Here is a 24,675-nt window from a genome sequence, read left to right on the forward strand (position 1 = left end):
TGCTTGTACAGCCCTCTCGCAGTGTCCGGAGCAAGTATGGTGGGTCTTACACACCGGTGTCAATGTGTTCTTTTTTCCATTTCCAGGAGTGTATTTCCCAACGACGGTCATGTGGGGTAGAGCAGAATTGTGATTCATCACTGAATACAGTGCGACGCCATTCATCAGCAGGCCTTGCTTCCCTGTTACAGTATCATGCCAAGTGATTGGGATAGTAATTCCCTAATCCAGCTGCTGCTAGCATCAGACCAATGGTATAGGATGATATAGAAACTTGCAGGGAGTCAGTTACATCATCCTGGATGGCAGGGGCGGATGTAATGTCGTCACGGTGCACTTCTACATCCACATCTACATGGATAGTCTGCAAATCACATTCAAGTGCTTGGCAGAGGGTTCATCGAACCACCTTCACAATTCTCTATTATTCCAATCTCGTATAGCGCGTGGAAAGAATGAACACCTATATCTTTCTGTACGAGCTCTGATTTCCCTTATTTTATCTTACTGATCATTCCTCCATATGTAGGTCGGTGTCAACAAAATATTTTCGCATTCGGAGGAGAAAGTTGGTGACTGGAATTTCGTGAGAAGATTCCGTCGCAACGAATAACGTCTTTCCAGCCCAAATCCTGTATCATTTCTTTGACACTCTGTCCCATATTTCGCGATAATACAAAACGTGGTGCCCTTCTTTGAACTTTTTTGATGTATTCCGTCATTCCTACCTGGTAAGGATCCCACACCGCGCAGCAGCATTCTAATAGAGGACGGACAAGCGGAATTTAGACAGTCTCCTTAGTAGGTCTGTTACATTTTCTAAGTGTCCTGCCAGTAAAACGCAGTCTTTGGTTACCGTTCCCCACAAAATTTTCTGTGTGTCCCTTCCAATTTAAGTTGTTCGTAATTGTAATACCTAGGTATTTAGTTGAATTTACGGCTTTTATATTAGACTGATTTATCGAGTAACCGAAGTTGAACGAATTCCTTTTAGCTCTCATGTGGTCGACCTCACACTTTTCGTTATTTAGGGTCAACTGCCACGTTTTGGACCATTCAGATATCTTTTCTAAATCGTTTGTCAGTTTGTTTTGATCTTCTGATGATTTTATTAGTCGATAAACGACAGCGTCGTCTGCAAACAACCTAAGACGGCTGCTCAGATTGTCTCCAAAATCGTTTATATAGATCAGGGACAGCAAAGGGCCTATAATACTACCTTGGGGAACGCCAAAACTCACTTTTGTTTTACTCGATGACTTTCCGTCAATTACTACGAACTGTGACCTCTCTGACAAGAAATCACAAATCCAGTCACATAACTGAGACGATATTCCATAAGCACGCAATTTCACTACGAGCCGCTTGTGTGGTACAGTGTCAAAAGACTTCCGGAAATCCAGAAATACGGAGTCGATCTGAAATCCCTTGTCAATAGCACTCAACACTTCATGTGAATAAAGAGCAAGTTGTGTTTCACAGGAACGATATTTTCCAAACCCATGTTGACTATCTGTCAGTAGACCGTTTTCTTCGAGGTAATTCATAATGTTCGAACACAATATCTGTTCTAGAATGCTGCAGCATATCGACGTTAACGATATGGGCCTGTAATTTGGTGAATATTGGTGTGATCTGTGCAACTTTCCAGTCTTTGGGTACGGATCTTTCGTCGAGCGAACGGTTGTATGTGATTGTTACGTATGGGGCTACTGAATCAGCATACTCCGAAAGGAACCTAATTGGTATACAGTTTGGACCAGAAGACTTGCTTTTATTAAGTGACTTAAGTTGCGTCACTACTCCGAGGATATTTACTTCTATGTTACTCATGTTGGCAGCTGCTCTCGATTCGAATTCTGGAATGTTTACTTCGTCTTTTTTTGTGAAGGCATTTCGGAAGGCTGTGTTTAGTAACTCTGCTTTGGCAGCACTGTCTTCGATAGCATCTCCATTGCTATCGTGCAGAGAAGGCACTGATTGTTTCTTGCCGCTAACATACTTCACATACGACCAGGATCTCTTTGGATTTTCTGCCAGGTTTCGAGACAAAGTTTCGTACTTGGTATACAATATGACACTCCTCCACTGTGGTGGTGAGATGTGGTCCACCGGAACCTCGACGACGAGTAGGCGTTCCTCACGTTTCCATGCAGTCCAACATCATGTCACTGCCACGTTCGAATGATCCACAAATCTGTATACTGCGCGATTTGATCAGCTGACCAAATGGAGACCCACAATGAGGATCCCTTCAAACTCTTGTCAGGAACTGATAACGCTGTCTCAGACGAGTACGCGAGGTCTGTGTGTCCTTCATAGTGATCACTCTACATCTGATGCTGTTCACACCCCGTACATACTCCACCAGAAATGGTAACAACACTAAATCAAACAAGGCTAATGCACTCTGATGGCCGTTCTGCCTGTCAGAGACAACTGTAGTTTTAACCATTTCAAGACGTGTACATTTACCGAGTCACACTGACTTCGCACCATGTCTTCTGGGTGCTTCGCTTTTCAGGCAGTGTATTCTAAATGAATCTGGCCAATGCATTTGCACGATTGTCACGAATTTATTGCTTACATGCACTGTTTCGCGCTAGAGTTATTTGTATAATATCATTATATCGATTTATCAATACTTTTTCCAAAATATATAGATGGGTACCGGCGATATTCTCCTCGATATATCGATATCAACACTGCTGTATCGAGTGCCAAAATTTTTATTTTACATTATATTTCTTTCACAATTTTCGGTACATATTTGAAGTGGTTATTTTGATATTGTAGTAGAACATAATTTTATTTTCAATGTGCGATGGAGTCTTACTACTTTTTGAGCTTTCATCACGTCCTACCTATCTCTTTGACAATGTGAAGCAAGTATCAAGTATATGTGGCACAAAAGAAGAAGTTCGATTGCATTGGGGGGGGGGGGGGGAGGGGGGTGAATGGAATAACAAGTTTTCCGATGTAAAGAAATAGCTCACCAGTGGTTTTAAAAAACAAAATTTTAACGCAATTAGTGTGCTACTTATTCATATCGGCATTCTTCAGAAACAGATGCTGATAATGATAAACAAAAATCTAAATAACAAGATTTGTCTTTGTGGTGGGAGGGGACGTGTAAGGCGAAATGCCGGCGTAATTGGCGTTTGTTGCTGCCAACAGAGAATACAACGTTCAGCTTCACCACGCAATTTTGACATACAACTGTTAGGTCGCTGGCGTTGGCAGGAATGGGAAAAAAACAACAACAGAGAAGTCGCCATGAAGTCTTCTGGTCAAATCTGATATGTGACGTTAGATTTGTTACCAGTAGGTTCGATCCACATGCGAGTATTTCGAAGAAGATTACTAGAACTGGTACAAGGTACCCTCTGTCATCCATTGTCACCAGTCGATCTAGAAACAACAAAGACTATGGACTTGACCCTCATATTGGTCGTTTCCGATTATTTTAATATGTCACATTCCTGTCGCCACACCTGGCTCTGATCCTTTGCAGTATTTAGGAAAAAATAATAAGTCATATTCGTGCCAAATTTGGGTGAAATTGCTATAGCCATTCCACGTCAATATGCAACATGCTCGTCAACAATTTCCCATTCCGAAACAACAAACAGGGGAGGCTGCGGGTGTCTTACCGCCACGGTACTTTTTGCTTGACAGTAGGCCATATGTGTGCTGTCTGAAATAGCTCCTTGTATTCCAGTGTTATCCAAACATATCGTCCTCATTCCTCCCCAATTCAACCCCTTTCTTTGGAGTTCTCGGATGTCCTAGCCCCGTAATATTTTTTCCAGATATTTGTACTATGTTTAGTTGAAATTTCTCTGCTCCTTTGAGACTTGCGTATACAGGGTGTCTCAAGAGAAAATTGATATTTGATGTGTCAGAATAAAAGAGACGTTGAAGTCTATCGACAAAATCTTTATTTATTATTGAAATATATAAACTGCAAACCAGCACGTCTATGGCATTCGTCTATACGACGAAAAATATTTTGCATGATAGCTCGTATGTAGACACTGGGATGGCTGCCACGAACTCCCAGTATAGACGCAGTGAACCTGTGTTCTGTCGTTTTGTCTTGCTGAAACCATGTTCTTCGGTTATGCCCAGGAAAGTTTTGCAATTCTGGCTCGACAAAGTCATTTAACATCGCCACACAACGTTCCGAGTTCACTGTAACTGAACGACGGCTCTCGTCCTTGAAAAACGTAGGGGCCAATTATTTCTCGAGCCGACGTCGCAGCCCCACCTTTGGCGAATAAATGGGTTTCTCATGCTCCTGTTTACAATTCGTTGCACTTCAGTAGAGGCAATTATGCTTACTGACGTGACCATTCAGGTAAAAACGAGCCTCGTCAGAAAACAAGATGTTGTTAAATGAAGGGCAGTCAGTCAAAACATTAACACGAAATGCAGCCTATGCCTGGCATCCTGAGGCTTTAATTCTTGCATCAATTGGATTTTGTAAGAATGCAGTTCAAGGTCTTTTTGCAGTATTCGTTGCATTGTTGGTTTACGTACATTAAAAGAAGCTCCCCCCCCCCCTCCCCACTCACTTCCGATTTGTTGCGAATGCGAAGAATGCTCTTCAAACATAAACTTTCTTTTGAGACACAATGTAAATCACCACTATCTCACCTGCACACCCCAGCAAATATGTGTACCAAACTTGGTCCTCCTTTCACACACTTAAATTACGTATGTACATGGCGAGAAGACTCCCTGATCTCCCTTATTTGCGTATAAAACATAAAATAAGGTATTTAACACATGAACCATCTTCATTACAACAACGGCCGACTTCCTTCCCCATCCTGCCCTAATCCGATGAGACTGATGACCTCGCTGTCTGGTCTGCTCCTCCAAACAACCCAACCCAACCCTCAACAACATCTCCTCCAGATGCTGCATAGGACACAGAGGACCTGTAAAATGGTTCAAATGGCTCTGAGCACTATGGGACTTAACGTCTGAGGTCATCAGTCCCCTATAACTTAGAACTATTTAAACCTAACTAACCTAAGGACATCACACACACCCATGCCCGAGGCAGGATTCGAACCTGCGACCGTATCGGTCGCGCGGTTCCGGACTGAAGCGCCTAGAAACGCTCGGCCACTAAGGCCGGCGGAGGACCTGTAGGACCTGTAGCATGGCCTGCTAGATCATAGACTTAAACGCTTTGGGGCATTTGAAAATCGTTGTTTATGCTCAACCAGTTAGTGATGTGCACACCCTTCAACACCATGTTCACGACAAGTGTGACACTATTTGGAGAGAGGTCAGAACGTGCGAAAGAGTGCGGCAGTCCATGATGCGACGTGTGAACGCTTGCATTGCATGGAGGTCACTTTGAACATTTGTTGCGACGTGGATACGATACAACTCTCTACTGTGTTCCGGGACGATTGCACGCACACCGTGCACTTCCAACGCAAGTTCGAAGGACCCTTTTTCTTCATTTCACAGACAGGAATCCGTACCTGCAGTTTGTCGGTTTTATTAATGTTCACCCTGCATAAGTCATCAAGAATGGAAGAAGTTTTTTAAAATTGTTTTTAGGATGTAGGATGGGCAGAAAGTAGCCCCCCTCCCCCTTGTTAATGTGCGTTATGAGAAACGCTCTGGTATTGCTAGGTTTGAAGACGCCGCGTCGTTGCAGCTCGATGCGACTGGGAAGCGGCAGCCGACTTACCGACGTAGAGCATGACGGAAGTGCTGGCGAAGGCGTACAGCAGCCGCGCGGTGGCGTGGGCGACGGCGCCCACCATCACCACCGTGGTGTCCGACAGCCGCAGCAGGCGGCTCATCACAGGCACCCCGAGCAGCACGCCTGCAACGAGCAAAAGCACTGCGCTACAAACAGCGGCGTCGTATGCGGAGGAGGGGAACCTTTACAACTAGGCACCTGGACTTGTCCTTCAGGGTACAAGAATATTCAAATGTGTGTCAATTCCTAAGAGACCAAACTGCTGAGGTCTTCGGTCCCTAGACTTACACACTACTTACACTAACTTACGCTAAGGGCAACAAACACACACCCACGCCCGAGGGAGGACTCGAACCTCCGACGGGAGGGGCCGCGCAATCCGTCACATGGCGCCTGAAACCGCGCAGCCACTCGGCACTGCCCTGCAGAGTTCCCAATCCATCAAGGCCACATGACTTTACACTAAGCCAAAACATTATAACCATTGTTTAAGAAGGGTAGTAGGAGTAATCCATCGAACTACAGACCTATATCATTGACGTCGGTTTGCAGTAGGGTTTTGGAGCATATACTGTATTCAAACATTATGAATCACCTCGAAGGGAACGATCTATTGATACGTAATCAGCACAGTTTCAGAAAACATCGTTCTTGTGCAACGCAGTTAGCTCTTTATTCGCACGAAGTAATGGCCGCTATCGACAGGGGATCTCAAGTTGATTCCGTATTTCTAGATTTCCGGAAGGCTTTTGACACCGTTCCTCACAAGCGACTTCTAATCAATGGGGTATCGTCTCAGTTGTGCGACTGGATTCGTGATTTCCTGTCAGGAAGGTCGCAGTTCGTAGTAATAGACGGTAGATCATCGAGTAAAACTGAAGTGATATCAGGTGTTCCCCAGGGAAGCGTCCTGGGACCTCTGCTGTTCCTGATCTATATAAATGAACTGGGTGACAATCTGAGCAGTTCTCTTAGGTTGTTCGCAGATGATGCTGTAATTTACCGTCTAGTAAGGTCATCCGAAGACCAGTATCAGTTGCAAAGCGATTTAGAAAAGATTGCTGTATGGTGTGGCAGGTGGCAGTTGACGCTAAATAACGAAAAGTGTGAGGTGATCCACATGAGTTCCAAAAGAAATCCGTTGGAATTCGATTACTCGAAAAATAGTACAATTCTCAAGGCTGTCAGTTCAACTAAGTAGCTGGGTATTAAAATTACGAACAACTTCAGTTGGAAAGACCACATAGATAATATTGTGGGGAAGGCGAGCCAAAGGTTGCGTCTCATTGGCAGGACACTTAGAAGATGCAACAAGTCCAGTAAAGAGACAGCTTACACTACACTCGTTCGTCCTCTGTTAGAATATTGCTGTGCGGTGTGGGATCCTTACCAGGTGGGATTGACGGAGGACATCGAAAGAGTGCAAAAAAGGGCAGCTCGTTTTGTATTATCACGTAATAGGGGAGAGAGTGTGGCAGATATGATACGCGAGTTGGGATGGCAGTCATTAAAGCAAAGACGTTTTCGTCGCGGCGAGATCTCTTTATGAAATTTCAGTCACCAACTTTCTCTTCCGAATGCCAAAATATTTTGTTGAGCCCAACCTACATAGGTAGGAATGACCATCAAAATAAAATAAGAGAAATCAGAGCTCGAACAGAAAGGTTTAAGTGTTCGTTTTTCCCGCGCGCTGTTCGGGAGTGGAATGGTAGAGAGATAGTATGATTGTGGTTCGATGAACCCTCTGCCAAGCACTTAAATGTGAATTGCAGAGTAATCATGTAGATGTAGATGTAGATGTAGACCATTGTGCCCGCGACGTTGGATGCCGCCTGCTGGCGTTGCAGACACGTGACGCAGTAACAGAAGTATGTAAGCGGAGCAGACACTGACGGAGGATCACCTTAGTGAAGATACAGGCTGCTAATGAGGAACTCCATTGTGATAAGCGACTTGGACAAGGGGGTGATTATTATTACGCAGAACCTGTCAACAATTATCTCGAAAAAGGCGAAGCTGGTAGAATGTTCACGTGCTACTCTTGTGAGCATCTACGAAAAGAGGTAGAAGGACAGTGAAAAAACCACTAAGCGCTAAATGGTTGGACGTCCACGACTCTTCACTGAACGTGAGGTTCTCAGCCTTGCCTGCCGTGTAAAGTACGACAGATGGTGACTGGCAAGTTGCACAGGTCACACCAATATTCAAGAAAGGCAGTAGGAGTAATCCACTAAATTACAGGCCCATATCGTTAACATCGATATGCAACAGGATTTTAGAACATATACTGTGTTCGAACTTTATGAATTACCTCGAAGAAAACGGTCAATTGATACACAGTCCACATGGGTTTAGAAAACATCGTTCCTGTGAAACACAACTAGCTCTTTATTCACATGAGGTGTTGAGTGCTATTGACAAGGGATTTCAGATCGATTCCGTATTTCTGGATTTGCGGAAGGCTTTTGACACTGTACCACACAAGCGGCTCGTAGTGAAATTGGGTGCTTATGGAATATCGTCTCAGTTATGTGACTGGATTTGTGATTTCTTGTTAGAGAGGTCACAGTTCGTAGTAATTGACGGAAAGTCATCGAGTAAAACAAAAGTGATTTTTGACGTTCCCCAAGGTAGTGTTATAGGCCCTTTGCTGTTCCTTACCTATATATACGAGTTTGGAGACAATCTGAGCAGTCGTCTTCGGTTGTTTGCAGATGACGCTGTCGTTTATCGACTAATAAAATCATCAGAAGTTCAAAACAAACTGCAAAACGATTTAGAAAAGATATCTGAATGGTTCGAAAAGTGGCAGTTGACCCTAAATAACGAAACGTGTGAGGTCATCCACATGAGTGCTAAAAGGAACTCGTTAAACTTCGGTTGCACGATAAATCAGTCTAATCTGAAAGCCGTAAATTCAACTAAATACCTAGGTATTACAATTACGAACAACTTAAATTGGAAGGAGCACACAGAGAATGTTGTGGGGAAGGCTAACCTAAGACTGCGTTTTATTGGCAGGACACTTAGAAAATGTAACAGATCTACTAAGGAGAATGCCTAAAATATGCTTGTCCGCCCTCTCTTAGAACACTGTTGCGCGGTGTGGGATCCTTACCAGATAGGACTGACGGCGTACATCGAAAAAGTTCAAAGAAAGGCAGCACGATTTGTATTATCGCGAAATATGGGAGAGAGTGTCACAGAAATGATACAGGATTTGGGCTGGAAATCGTTAAAAGAAAGGCGTTTTTCGTTGCGACGGGATCTTCTCACGAAATTCCAATCACCAACTTTCTCCTCCGAATGCGAAAATATTTTGTTGGCACCGACCTACATATGGAGGAACGATCACCACGATTAACTAACGGAAATCAGAGCTCGTACAGAAAGATATAGGTGTTCATTCTTTCCGCGCGCTATACTAGGAAGAATAGAGAATTCTGAAGGTGGTTCGATGAACCCTCTGCCAGGCACTTGAATGTGATTTGTAGAGTATCCATATAGATGTAGATGTAGATCTGTGGCATCTCTGCCCAAAGAGCACAATGCTGGTGGACGCACAAGTATTTGGGATCACACCGTTCATCGTACATTGTCGACCATGGAGCTCCGCAGCAAATCACCACTACATCTTCACATGTTGACCCAACGACATCGCCAGTTACCATTGCAGTGGGCACGTGACCATCAGGATTAACCTCCGATTAATGAAAACGTCTCGGCTCTTCGAGTGAATCACATTTTTGCTACAATAGGTCGATGATCGTCTCCAGCAACGCCGTCATCCAGATGAACAGTGGCTCAAAAAGATCTCAGCGCGCCACAGACGCAGGCTGATGGGAGCAGTACTGCCCTATGGGAGACATTATACCGCGCTTGCGTAGACTTGCGATAGTCATCGAAGACACGCTGACAGTTGCGAACCACCTAGATCTGTTCATACTTGATGTCTTCGCCGACGGCAATGTCATCTTTCAGTAGAACGATTGTCCGTGTCTCGGAGCCAGAACCGTGCTACAATGGTTTGAGGATCATTATAGTGAACTCACGCTGATGTCACGGAGACGAAATTCGCCTGGTGTTAATCTTATAGACCCCATTTGGAGCGCAATCGGGTGCCATCAAGACGTACGCAAATCAGAGGCCCTTTATCTACGCGAATTACATGACCTGTGCGTAGACATCTAATGCCACATATATACACAAACCTACCAAGCAAGTGTCGGATACCTAATACACAGAAACAGTGATATATTTCGTTCAAAATGGTTCTAATGGCTCTGAGCACTATGGGACTAAACATCTGAGGTCATCACTCCCCTAGACTTAGAACTACTTAAACCTAACTAACCCAAGGACATCACACACAGCAATGCCCGAGGCAGGATTTGAACCTGCGACCGTAATAGTCGCGCGGTTGAGGACTGAAGCGCCTAGAACCGCTTGGCCACCGCGGCCGGCACATATTTCGTGCCAAATGTCATAATGTTTTGCCTCATCAGTGTATACAGACCACACACTTCGCATTAAACTTTTAGATGACATATCCACAAAGCTCCAAATTAATACACTGCGAATCAGTTGAAGAGGAAAGGACATCTCTAAAAAGGGCACCCACGAAAGTTCGAAACAAAATCATAATCACAAGGAATATAACTGTGAAGAAACGATGGGTATCTGTCTTGGGCACCTGATTCGGCAGTCCTCACGCAAAGGAAATGTGTAGCTACAAATAGGCCGGACCTTATCGACAACCTCAGTACAGAAACAGGGATTAGCGATAATGATGTCTGTATAGCAGCTTTAGTTATGAAAATAAACAAATCAGTCTAGAAGGCTAGGAAAGTGTTTCTGCTAGATACAGCAGATAAGTAATTTGTAGCTGCAAATAGGATGGATCTTATCGATAACGTCAGTACAGAAACGGGGATTAGCGATCATGATGTCTGTATAGCAACTTTGGTTACAAAATCAATAAATCAGTCTAGAAGGCTAGGAAAGTGTTTCTGCTAGATAGAGCAGATAAGCGGTTTGCAGCTACAAATACGCCGGACCTTATCGACAACGTCAATACAGAAACGGGGATTAGCGATCATGATGTCTGTATAGCAGCTTCGGTTACGAAAATCAATAAATCAGTCTAGAAGGCTAGGAAAGTGTTTCCGCTAGATACAGCAGATAAGCCGTTTGTACCTACAAATAGGCTGGATCTTATCGACAACGTCAGAACAGAAACGGGGATTAGCGATCATGATGTCTCGATAGCAGCTTTGGTTATGAAAATCAATAAATCAGTCTAGAAGGCTAGGAACGTGTTTCTGCTAGATAGAGCAGATAAGCGGTTTATAGCTACAAATAGGCCGGACCTTATCGACAACGTCAATACAGAAACGGGGATTAGCGGTCATGATGTCTGTACAGCAGCTATGGTTACGAAAATCAATAAATCAGTCTAGAAGGCTAGGGAAGTGTTTCCGCTAGATAGAGCAGATAAGCGGTTTGTAGCTACAAATAGGCCGGACCTTATCGACAATGTCAATACAGAAACGGGGATTAGCGATCATGACGTCTGTATAGCAGCTTTGGTTACGAAAATCAATAAATCAGTCTAGAAGGCTAGGAAAGTGTTTCTGCTAGACAGAGCAGATAAGCGGTTTGTAGCTACAAATAAGCTGGATCTTATCGACAACGACAGTACAGAAAGGGGGATTAGCGATCATGATGTCTGTATAGCAGCTTTGGTTACGAAAAACAATAAATCAGTCTAGAAGGCTAGGAAAGTGTTTCTGCTTGATAGAGCAGATAAGCGGTTTGTAGCTACAAATAGGCCAGACCTTAACGACAACGTCAATACAGAAATGGGGATTAGCGATCATGATGTCTGTATAGCAGCTTTGGTTACGAAAAACAATAAATCAGTCTAGAAGGCTAGGAAAGTGTTTCTGCTTGATAGAGCAGATAAGCGGTTTGTAGCTACAAATAGGCCAGACCTTAACGACAACGTCAATACAGAAATGGGGATTAGCGATCATGATGTCTGTATAGCAGCTTTGGTTACGAAAAACAATAAATCAGTCTAGAAGGCTAGGAAAGTGTTTCTGCTTGATAGAGCAGATAAGCGGTTTGTAGCTACAAATAGGCCAGACCTTAACGACAACGTCAATACAGAAATGGGGATTAGCGATCATGATGTCTGTATAGCAGCTTTGGTTACGAAAAACAATAAATCAGTCTAGAAGGCTGGGAAAGTGTGTCTGCCAGACAGAGCAGATAAGCGGTTTGTAGCTACAAATAGGCCGGATCTTATCGACAATGTCAATACAGAAACGGGGATTAGCGATCATAATGTCTGTATAGCAGCTTTGGTTACGAAAAACAATAAATGAGTCTAGAAAGTGAGGAAAGTGTCTCTGCTAGACAGAGCAGATAAGCGTTTTGTAGCTTCAAATAGGCCGGATCTTATCGACAACGTCAGTACAGAAACGGGGATTAGCGATCATGATGTCTGTATAGCAGCTTTGGTTACGAAAATCAATAAATCAGTCTAGAAGGCTAGGCAAGTGTTTCCGCTAGATAGAGCAGATAAGCGGTTTGTAGCTACAAATAAGCCGGACCTTATCGACAATGTCAATACAGAAACGGGGATTAGCGATCATGATGTCTGTATAGTAGCTTTGGTTACGAAAAACAATAAATCAGTCTAGAAGGCTAGGAACGTGTTTCTGCTAGACAAAGCAGATAAGCGGTTTGTAGCTACAAATAGGCTGGATCTTTTCGACAACGTCAGTACAGAAAGGGGATTAGCGATCATGATGTCTGTATAGCAGCTTCGGTTACGAAAATCAATAAATCAGCCTAGAAGGCTAGGAAAGTGTTTCTGCTAGATAGAGCAGATAAGCGGTTTGAAGCTACAAATAGGCCGGATCTTATCGAAAACGTCAGTACAGAAACGGGGATTAGCAATCATGATGTCTGTATAGCAGCTTTGGTTACGAAAATCAATAAATCAGTCTAGAAGGCTAGGAAAATGTTTCTGCTGGCTAGATACAGCAGATAAGCGGTTTGTAGCTACAAATTGGCCGCACTTTATCGACAACGTCAATACAGAAATGGGGATTAGCGATTATGATGTCTGTATAGCAGCATTGGTTACGAAAATCAATAAATCAGTCTAGAAGGCTAGGAAAGATAAGCGGTTTGTAGCTAGAAATAGGCCGGACCTAATCGACAATGTCAATACAGAAACGGGGATTAGCGATCATGATGTCTGTATAGCAGCTTTGGTTACGAAAAACAATAAATCAGTCTAGAAGGCTAGGAAAGTGTTTCTGCTAGATAGAGCAGATAGGCGGTTTGTAGCTACAAATAGGCCGGACCTTATCGACAACATCAATACAGAAACGGGGATTAGCGATCATGATGTCTGTATAGCAGCTTTGGTTACGAAAAACAATAAATCAGTCTAGAAGGCTAGGAAAGTGTTTCTGCTACATAGAGCAGAGAAGCGGTTTGTAGCTACAAATAGGGCGGATCTTATCGACAACGTCAGTACAGAACCGGGGATCAGCGATCATGATGTCTGTATAGCAGATTGGTTACGAAAATCAATAAATCAGTCTAGAAGGCTAGGAAAGTGTTTCTGCTACATAGAGCAGATAAGCGGTTTGTAGCTACAAACAGGCGGATCTTATTGACAACGTCAGTACAGAAATGGGGATTTGCGATCAATATGTCTGTATAGCAGCGACGGTTACGAAAATCAATAAATCAGTCTAGAAGGCTAGGAAAGTGTTTCTGCTAGATAGAGCAGATAGCGGTTTGTAGCTACAAATAGGCCGGACCTTATCGACAACGTCAATACAGAAATGGGGATTAGCGATCATGATGTCTATATAGCAGCTTTGGTTAAGAAAATCAATAAATCAGTATAGAAGGCTAGGAAAGTGTTTCCGCTAGATAGAGCAGATAAGCGGTTTGTAGCTACAAATAGGCCAGACCTTATCGACAATGTCAATACAGAAACTGGGATTAGCGATCATGATGTCTGTATAGTAGCTTTGATTACGAAAAACAATAAATCAGTCTAGAAGGCTAGGAAAGTGTTTCTGCTAGACAGAGCAGATAAGCGGTTTGTAGCTACAAATAGGCTGGATTTTATCGACGACATCAGTACAGAAAGGGGATTAGTGCTCATGATGTCTGTATAGCAGCTTTGGTTACGAAAATCAATAAATCAGCCTAGAAGGCTAGGAAAGTGTTTCTGCTAGATAGAGCAGATAAGCGGTTTGTAGCTACAAATAGGCCGGATCTTACCAACAACGTCAGTACAGAAACGGGGATTAGCGATCATGATGTCCGTATAGCAGCTTTGGTTACGAAAATCAATAAATCAGTCTAGAAGGCTAGGAAAGTGTTTCTGCTACATAGAGCAGATAAGCGGTTTGTAGCTACAAACAGGCGGATCTTATTGACAACGTCAGTACAGAAATGGGGATTTGCGATCAATATGTCTGTATAGCAGCTTCGGTTACGAAAATCAATAAATCAGTCTAGAAGGCTAGGAAAGTGTTTCTGCTAGACAGAGCAGATAAGCGGTTTGTAGCTACAAATAGGCTGGATTTTATCGACGACATCAGTACAGAAAGGGGATTAGTGCTCATGATGTCTGTATAGCAGCTTTGGTTACGAAAATCAATAAATCAGCCTAGAAGGCTAGGAAAGTGTTTCTGCTAGATAGAACAGATAAGCGGTTTGCAGCTACAAATAGGCCGGACCTTATCGACAATGTCAATACAGAAACAGGGATTAGCGATCATGTTAACTGCATTGGTTACGAAAATCAATAAAGCAATCTAGAAGGCTATGAAAGTGTTTCTGCTAGATAGAGCAGATAAGCGGTTTGTAGCTACAAATAAGCCGGACCTTATCGATAATGTCAATACAGAAACGGGGATTAGCGATCATGATGTCTGTATAGCAGCTTTGGTTACGAAAAACAATAAATCAGTCTAGAAGGCTAGGAAAGTGTTTCTGCTAGATAGAGCTGATAAGCGGTTTGTAGCTACAAATAGGCCGGACCTTATCAACAATGTCAATACAGAAACGGGGATTAGCGATCATGATGTCTGTATAACAGCTTTGGTTACGAAAAACAATAAATCAGTCTACAAGGCTAGGAAAGTGTTTCTGCTAGATCGAGCAGATAATTGGTTTGTAGCTACAAATTGGCCGGATCTTATCGACAACGTCAATACAGAAACGAGGATTAGCGATCATGATGTCTGTATAGCAGCTTTGGTTACGAAAAACAATAAATCAGTCTAGAAGGTTAGGAAAGTGTTTCTGCTAGATAGAGCAGATAAGCGGTTTGTAGCTACAAATAAGCCGGACCTTATCGATAACGTCAATCCAGAAACGGGGATTAGCGATCATGATGACTGTATAGTAGCTTTGGTTACGAAAATCAATAAATCAGCCTAGAAGGCTAGGAAAGTGTTTCTGCTAGACAGATTATCGGTTTGTAGCTACAAATAGGCCGGACCTTATCGACAATGTCAATACAGAAACGAGGATTAGCGATCATGATGTCTGTATAACAGCTTTGGTTACGAAAAACAATAAATCAGTCTACAAGGCTAGGAAAGTGTTTCTGCTAGATAGAGCAGATAAGTGGTTTGTAGCTACAAATAGGCCGGATCTTATCGACAACGTCAATACAGAAACGGGGATTAGCGATCATGATGTCTGTATAGCAGCTTTGGTTACGAAAAACAATAAATCAGTCTAGGAGGCTAGGAAAGTGTTTCTGCTACATAGAAGAGATAAGCGGTTTGTAGCTACAAGCAGGCCGGATCTTATTGACAACGTCAGTACAGAAACGGGGATTTGCGATCATTATGTCTGTATAGCAGCGACGGTTACGAAAATCAATAAATCAGTCTAGAAGACTAGGAAAGTGTTTCTGCTAGATAGAGCAGATAAGCGGTTTGTGGCTACAAATAGGCCGGACTTTATCGACAATGTCAATACAGAAATGGGGATTAGCGATCATGATGTCTGTATAGCAGCTTTGGTTACGAAAATCAATAAATCAGTCTAGAAGGTTAGGAAAGTGTTTCCGCTAGATAGAGCAGATAAGCGGTTTGTAGCTACAAATAGGCCGGACCTTATCGACAATGTCAATACAGAAACAGAGATTAGCGATCATGATGTCTGTATAGCAGCTTTGGTTACGAAAATCAATAAATCAGTCTAGAAGGCTAGGAAAGTGTTTCTGCTAGATAGAGCAGATAAGCGGTTTGTAGCTACAAATAGGCCGGACCTTATCGACAACGTCAATACAGAAACGGGGATTAGCGATCATGATGACTGTATAGCAGCTTTGGTTACGAAAAACAATAAATCAGTCTAGAATCCTAGGAAAGTGTTTCCGCTAGATAGAGCAGATAAGCGGTTTGTAGCTACAAATAGGCCAGACCTTATCGACAATGTCAATACAGAAACTGGGATTAGCGATCATGATGTCTGTATAGTAGCTTTGATTACGAAAAACAATAAATCAGTCTAGAAGGCTAGGAAAGTGTTTCTACTAGACAGAGCAGATAAGCGGTTTGTAGCTACAAATAGGCTGGATTTTATCGACGACATCAGTACAGAAAGGGGATTAGTGCTCATGATGTCTGTATAGCAGCTTTGGTTACGAAAATCAATAAATCAGCCTAGAAGGCTAGGAAAGTGTTTCTGCTAGATAGAGCAGATAAGCGGTTTGTAGCTACAAATAGGCCGGATCTTATCAACAACGTCAGTACAGAAACGGGGATTAGCGATCATGATGTCCGTATAGCAGCTTTGGTTACGAAAATCAATAAATCAGTCTAGAAGGCTAGGAAAGTGTTTCTGCTAGATACAGCAGATAGCAGTTCGTAGCTACAAATAGGCCGGATCTTATCGACAACGTCAGTACAGAAAGGGGATTAGCGATCATGATGTCTGTATAGCAGCCTTGGTTACGAAAATCAATAAATCAGTCTAGAAGGCTAGGAAAGTGTTTCTGCTAGATAGAGCAGATAAGCGGTTTGCAGCTACAAATAGGCCGGACCTTATTGACAACGTCAGTACAGAAACGGGGATTAGCGATCACGATGACTGCTTTGGTTACGAAAATCAATAATTCAGTCTAGAAGGCTAGGAAAGTGTATCTGCTAGAGAGAGCAGATAAGCGGTTTGTAGGTACAAATAAGCCGGACCTTATCGATAACGTCAATACAGAAACAGGGATTAGCGATCATGATGTCTGTATAGCAGCTTTGGTTACGAACAACAATAAATCAGTCTAGAATCCTAGGAAAGTGTTTCCACTAGATACAGCAGATAAGCGGTTTGTAGCTACAAATAGGACGGACCTTATCGACAATGTCAATACAGAAACGGGGATTAGCGATCATGATGTCCGTATAGCAGCTTCGGTTACGAAAATCAATAAATCAGTCTAGAAGGCTATGAAAGTGTTTCTGCTACATAGAGCAGATAAGCTGTTTGTAGCTACAAACAGGCCTTATCTTATCGACAACGTCAGTACAGAAACGGGGATTAGCGATCATGATGGCCGTATAGCAGCTTTGGTTACGAAAATCAATAAATCAGTCTAGAAGGCTAGGAAAGTGTTTGTGCTAGATAGAGCAGATAAGCGGTTTGTAGCTACAAATAGGCCGGACCTTATCGACAACGTCAATACAGAAACGGGGATTAGCGATCATGATGACTGCTTTAGTTACGAAAATCAATAAATCAGTCTAGAAGGCTAGGAAAGTGTTTCTGCTAGATAGAGCAGATAAGCGGTTTGTAGCTACAAACAGGCCTTATCTTATCGACAACGTCAGTACAGAAACGGGGATTAGCGATCATGATGGCTGTATAGCAGCTTTGGTTACGAAAATCAATAAATCAGTCTAGAAGGCTAGAAAAGTGTTTGTGCTAGATAGAGCAGATAAGCGGTTTGTAGCTACAAATAGGCCGGACCTTATCGACAACGTCAATACAGAAACGGGGATTAGCGATCATGATGACTGCCTTGGTTACGAAAATCAATAAATCAGTCTAGAAGGCTAGGAAAGTGTTTCTGCTACATAGAGCAGATAAGCGGTTTGTAGCTACAAACAGGCGGATCTTATTGACAACGTCAGTACAGAAATGGGGATTTGTGATCAATATGTCTGTATAGCAGCTTCGGTTACGAAAATCAAGAAATCAGTCTAGAAGGCTAGCAAAGTATTTCTGCTAGATAGAGCAGATAGCGGTTCGTAGCTACAAATAGGCCGGACCTTATCGGCAACGTCAATACAGAAATGGGGATTAGCGATCATGAAGTCTATATAGCAGCTTTGGTTACGAAAATCAATACATCAGTCTAGAAGGCTAGGAAAGTGTTTCCGCTAGATAGAGCAGATGAGCGGTTTGTAGCTACAAATAGGCCGGATCTTATTGACAATGTCAATACAGAATAAGGGATTATCGATCATGATGTCTGTATAGCAGCTTTGGTTACGAAAATCAATAAATCAGTCTAGAAGGCTAGGAAAGTGTTTCTGCTACATAGAGCAGATAAGCGATTTGTAGCTACAAATAGGCCGGATCTTATCGACAACATCAGTACAGAACTGGGGATTGGTGATCATGATGTCTGTATAGCAGCTTTGGTTACGAAAATCAATAAATCAGTCTCGATGGCTAGGAAAGTGTTTCTGCTAGATAGAACAGATAAGCGGTTTGCAGCTACAAATAGGCCGGACCTTATCGACAACGTCAATACAGAAACGGGGATTAGCGATCATGTTAACTGCTTTGGTTACGAAAATCAATAAAGCAATCTAGAAGGCTAGGAAAGTGTTTCTGCTAGATAGAGCAGATAAGCGGTTTGTAGCTACAAATAAGCCGGACCTTATCGATAATGTCAATACAGAAACGGGGATTAGCGATCATGATGTCTGTATAGCAGCTTTGGTTACGAAAAACAATAAATCAGTCTAGAAGGCTAGGAAAGTGTTTCTGCTAGATAGAGCTGATAAGCGGTTTGTAGCGACAAATAGGCCGGACCTTATCAACAATGTCAATACAGAAACGGGGATTAGCGATCATGATGTCTGTATAACAGCTTTGGTTACGAAAAACAATAAATCAATCTACAAGGCTAGGAAAGTGTTTCTGCTAGATAGAGCAGATAAGTGGTTTGTAGCTACAAATAAGCCGGACCTTATCAATAACGTCAATCCAGAAACGGGGATTAGCGATCATGATGACTGTATAGTAGCTTTGGTTACGAAAATCAATAAATCAGCCTAGAAGGCTAGGAAAGTGTTTCTGCTAGATAGATTATCGGTTTGTAGCTACAAATAGGCCGGACCTTATCGACAATGTCAATACAGAAACGAGGATTAGCGATCATGATGTCTGTATAACAGCTTTGGTTACGAAAAACAATAAATCAGTCTACAAGGCTAGGAAAGTGTTTCTGCTAGATAGAGCAGATAAGTGGTTTGTAGCTACAAATAGGCCGGATCTTATCGACAACGTCAATACAGAAACGGGGATTAGCGATCAAGATGTCTGTATAGCAGCTTTGGTTACGAAAAACAATAAATCAGTCTAGGAGGCTAGGAAAGTGTTTCTGCTACATAGAAGAGATAAGCGGTTTGTAGCTACAAGCAGGCCGGATCTTATTGACAACGTCAGTACAGAAACGGGGATTTGCGATCATTATGTCTGTATAGCAGCGACGGTTACGAAAATCAATAAATCAGTCTAGAAGACTAGGAAAGTGTTTCTGCTAGATAGAGCAGATAAGCGGTTTGTAGCAACAAATAGGCCGGACTTTATCGACAATGTCAATACAGAAATGGGGATTAGCGATCATGATGTCTGTATAGCAGCTTTGGTTACGAAAATCAATAAATCAGTCTAGAAGGTTAGGAAAGTGTTTCCGCTAGATAGAGCAGATAAGCGGTTTGTAGCTACAAATAGGCCGGACCTTATCGACAATGTCAATACAGAAACGGGGATTAGCGATCAAGATGGCTGTATAGCAGCTTTGGTTACGAAAATCAATAAATCAGTCTAGAAGGCTAGGAAAGTGTTTCTGCTAGATAGAGCAGATAAGCGGTTTGTAGCTACAAATAGGCCGGACCTTATCGACAACGTCAATACAGAAACGGGGATTAGCGATCCTGATGACTGCTTTGGTTACGAAAATCAATAAATCAGTCTAGAAGGCTAGGAAAGTGTTTCTGCTAGATAGAGCAGATAAGCGGTTTGTAGCTACAAATTGGCCGGACCTTATCGACAATATCAATACAGAAACGGGGATTAGCGATCATGATGTCTGTATAGCAGCTTTGGTTACGAAAAACAATAAATCAGTCTAGAAGGCTAGGAAAGTGTTTCTGCTAGATAGAGCAGATAAGCGGTTTGTACCTACCAATAGGCTGGATCTTATCGACAACGTCAGTACAGAAAGGGGATTAGCGATCATGATGACTGTATAGCAGCTTTGGTTACGAAAATCAATAAATCAGCCTAGAAGGCTAGGAAAGTGTTTCTGCTAGATAGAGCAGATAAGCGGTTTGTAGCTACGAATAGGCCGGATCTCATCGACAACGTCGGTACTGAAACGGGGATTAGCGATCATGATGTCTGTATAGCAGCTTTGGTTACGAAAATCAATAAATCAGTCTAGAAGGCTAGGAAAGTGTTTCTGTTAGATAGAGCAGATAAGCGGTTTATAGCTACAAATAGGCCGGACCTTATCGACAACGTCAATACAGAAATGAAGATTAGCGATCATGATGTCTGTATAGCAGCTTTGGTTACGAAAATCAATAAATCAGTCTAGAAGGCTAGGAAAGTGTTTCCACTAGATAGAGCAGATAAGCGGTTGGAGCTACAAATAGGCCGGACCTTATCGACAATGTCAATGCAGTAACGGGGATTAGCGATCATGATGTCTGTACAGCAGCTTTGGTTACGAAAATCAATAAATCAGTCTAGAAGGCTAGGAAAGTGTTTCTGCTACATAGAGCAGATATGCGGTTTGTAGCTACAAACAGGCCTGATCTTTTCGACAACATCAGTACAGAAACGGGGATTAGCGATCATGATGTCTGTATAGCAGCTTTGGTTACGAAAATCAATAAATCAGTCTAGAAGGCTAGGAAAGTGTTTCTGCTAGATAGAGCAGATAAGCGGTTTGTAGCTACAAATAGGCCGGACCTTATCGACAACGTCAATACCGAAACGAGGATTATCGACCATGATGTCTGTATAGCAGCTTTGGTTACGAAAATCAATAAATCAGTCTAGAAGGCTAGGAAAGTGTTTCTGCTATATAAAGCAGATAAGCGGTTTGTAGCTACAAACAGGCCTGATCCTATCGACAGCGTCAGTACAGAAACGGGGATTTGCGATCATGATGTCTGGATAGCAGCTTTGGTTACGAAAATCAATAAATCAGTCTAGAAGGGTAGGAAAGTGTTTCTGCTAGATAGAGCAGATAAGCGGTTTGGAGCTACAAATAGGCCGGACCTTATCGACAACGTCAATACAGAAAAAGGGATTAGCGATCATGATGACTGCTTTAGTTACGAAAATCAATAAATCAGTCTAGAAGGCTAGGAAAGTGTTTCTCCTAGATAGAGCAGATAAGCGGTTTGTAGCTACAAACAGGCCTTATCTTATCGACAACGTCAGTACAGAAACGGGGATTAGCGATCATGATGGCTGTATAGCAGCTTTGGTTACGAAAATCAATAAATCAGTCTAGAAGGCTAGGAAAGTGTTTGTGCTAGATAGAGCAGATAAGCGGTTTGTAGCTACAAATAGGCCGGACCTTATCGACAACGTCAATACAGAAACGGGGATTAGCGATCATGATGACTGCCTTGGTTACGAAAATCAATAAATCAGTCTAGAAGGCTAGGAAAGTGTTTCTGCTACATAGAGCAGATAAGCGGTTTGTAGCTACAAACAGGCGGATCTTATTGACAACGTCAGTACAGAAATGGGGATTTGTGATCAATATGTCTGTATAGCAGCTTCGGTTACGAAAATCAAGAAATCAGTCTAGAAGGCTAGCAAAGTATTTCTGCTAGATAGAGCAGATAGCGGTTCGTAGCTACAAATAGGCCGGACCTTATCGGCAACGTCAATACAGAAATGGGGATTAGCGATCATGATGTCTGTATAACAGCTTTGGTTACGAAAAACAATAAATCAGTCTAGAAGGTTAGGAAAGTGTTTCTGCTAGATAGAGCAGATAAGCGGTTTGCAGCTACAAATAGGCCGGACCTTATCGACAACGTCAATACAGAAACGGGGATTAGCGATCATGTTAACTGCTTTGGTTACGAAAATCAATAAAGCAATCTAGAAGGCTAGGAAAGTGTTTCAGCTAGATAGAGCAGATAAGCGGTTTGTACCTACAAATAAGCCGGACCTTATCGATAATGTCAATACAGAAACGGGGATTAGCGATCATGATGTCTGTATAGCAGCTTTGGTTACGAAAAACAATAAATCAGTCTAGAAGGCTAGGAAAGTGTTTCTGTTAGATAGAGCTGATAAGCGGTTTGTAGCTACAAATAGGCCGGACCTTATCAACAATGTCAGTACAGAAACGGGGATTAGCGATCATGATGTCTGTATAACAGCTTTGGTTACGAAAAACAATAAATCAGTCTACAAGGCTAGGAAAGTGTTTCTGCTAGATAGAGCAGATAAGTGGTTTGTAGCTACAAATAGGCCGGATCTTATCGACAACGTCAATACAGAAACGAGGATTAGCGATCATGATGTCTGTATAGCAGCTTTGGTTACGAAAAACAATAAATCAGTCTAGAAGGTTAGGAAAGTGTTTCTGCTAGATAGAGCAGATAAGCGGTTTGTAGCTACAAATAAGCCGGACCTTATCGATAACGTCAATCCAGAAACGGGGATTAGCGATCATGATGACTGTATAGTAGCTTTGGTTACGAAAATCAATAAATCAGCCTAGAAGGCTAGGAAAGTGTTTCTGCTAGATAGATTATCGGTTTGTAGCTACAAATAGGCCGGACCTTATCGACAATGTCAATACAGAAACGGGGATTAGCGATCATGATGTCTGTATAACAGCTTTGGTTACGAAAAACAATAAATCAGTCTACAAGGCTAGGAAAGTGTTTCTGCTAGATAGAGCAGATAAGTGGTTTGTAGCTACAAATAGGCCGGATCTTATCGACAACGTCAATACAGAAACGGGGATTAGCGATCATGATGTCTGTATAGCAGCTTTGGTTATGAAAAACAATAAATCAGTCTAGGAGGCTAGGAAAGTGTTTCTGCTACATAGAAGAGATAAGCGGTTTGTAGCTACAAGCAGGCCGGATCTTATTGACAACGTCAGTGCAGAAACGGGGATTTGCGATCATTATGTCTGTATAGCAGCGTCGGTTACGAAAATCAATAAATCAGTCTAGAAGACTAGGAAAGTGTTTCTGCTAGATAGAGCAGATAAGCGGTTTGTAGCTACAAATAGGCCGGACTTTATCGACAATGTCAATACAGAAATGGGGATTAGCGATCATGATGTCTGTATAGCAGCTTTGGTTACGAAAATCAATAAATCAGTCTAGAAGGCTAGGAAAGTGTTTCTTCTAGATAGAGCAGATAAGTGGTTCGTAGCTACAAATAGGCCGGACCTTATCGACAATGTCAATACAGAAACGGGGATTAACGATCATGATGTCAGTATAACAGCTTTGGTTACGAAAATCAATAAATCAGTCTAGAAGGCTAGGAAAGTGTTTCTGCTGCATAGAGCAGATAAGCGGTTTGTAGCTACAAACAGGCCTGATCTTATCGACAACATCAGTACAGAAACGGGGATTAGCGATCATGATGTCTGTATAGCAGCTTTGGTTACGAAAATCAATAAATCAGTCTAGAAGGCTAGGAAAGTGTTTCTGCTAGATAGAGCAGATAAGCGGTTTGTAGCTACAAATAAGCGGGACCTTATCGATAACGTCAATCCAGAAACGGGGATTAGCGATCATGATGTCTGTATAATAGCTTTGGTTACGAAAAACAATAAATCAGTCTAGAAGGCTAGGAAAGTGTTTCTGCTAGATAGAGCAGATAAGCGGTTTGTAGCTACAAATAGGCCGGACCTTATCGACAACGTCAATACCGAAACGAGGATTATCGACCATGATGTCTGTATAGCAGCTTTGGTTACGAAAATCAATAAATCAGTCTAGAAGGCTAGGAAAGTGTTTCTGCTACATAAAGCAGATAAGCGGTTTGTAGCTACAAACAGGCCTGATCCTATCGACAGCGTCAGTACAGAAACGGGGATTTGCGATCATGATGTCTGGATAGCAGCTTTGGTTACGAAAATCAATAAATCAGTCTAGAAGGGTAGGAAAGTGTTTCTGCTAGATAGAGCAGATAAGCGGTTTGGAGCTACAAATAGGTCGGTTCTTATCGATAACGTCAGTACAGAAACAGGGATTAGCGATCATGATGTCTGTATAGCAGCTTTGGTTACGAAAATCAATAAATCAGTCTAGAAGGCTAGGAAAGTGTTTCTGCTAGATAGAGCAGATAAGCGGTTTGTAGCTACAAATAGGCCGGACCTCATCGAGAATGTCAGTACAGAAAAGGGGATTAGCGATCATGATGTCTGTATAGCAGCTTTGGTTACGAAAATCAATAAATCAGTCTAGAAGACTAGGTAAGTGTTTCTGCTAGATAGAGCAGATAACCGGTTGTTAACATCTCGCATAGACAGTAAATTGGCATCACTTAGTTCCAGTAAGATGGACGCAGAGGAATTATGGGCAAAGTTCAAGCAGATTGTAAATCGTGGCCTGGAGAGTTATGTGCCTAGTAAGTGGAGTGAGGATAGAAATGAC

The 24,675-nt window shown here is 42.3% G+C and overlaps 1 protein-coding gene across 1 annotated transcript in view; it reads right to left on the bottom strand.

Moving 5' to 3' along the window:
* LOC126174983 (proton-coupled folate transporter) overlaps positions 1-24,675 on the bottom strand; it is a 263,537-nt gene that overhangs the window by 32,427 nt on the left and 206,435 nt on the right. The window contains exon 7 of the mRNA XM_049921459.1: positions 5,717-5,854. Coding sequence (XP_049777416.1) covers positions 5,717-5,854 — 138 coding nt within the window. The remainder of the gene's footprint in view (positions 1-5,716; positions 5,855-24,675) is intronic.

This window comes from Schistocerca cancellata, chromosome 3 (genome assembly GCF_023864275.1).
Source record: "Schistocerca cancellata isolate TAMUIC-IGC-003103 chromosome 3, iqSchCanc2.1, whole genome shotgun sequence".
Lineage (NCBI taxonomy): Eukaryota > Metazoa > Arthropoda > Insecta > Orthoptera > Acrididae > Schistocerca > Schistocerca cancellata.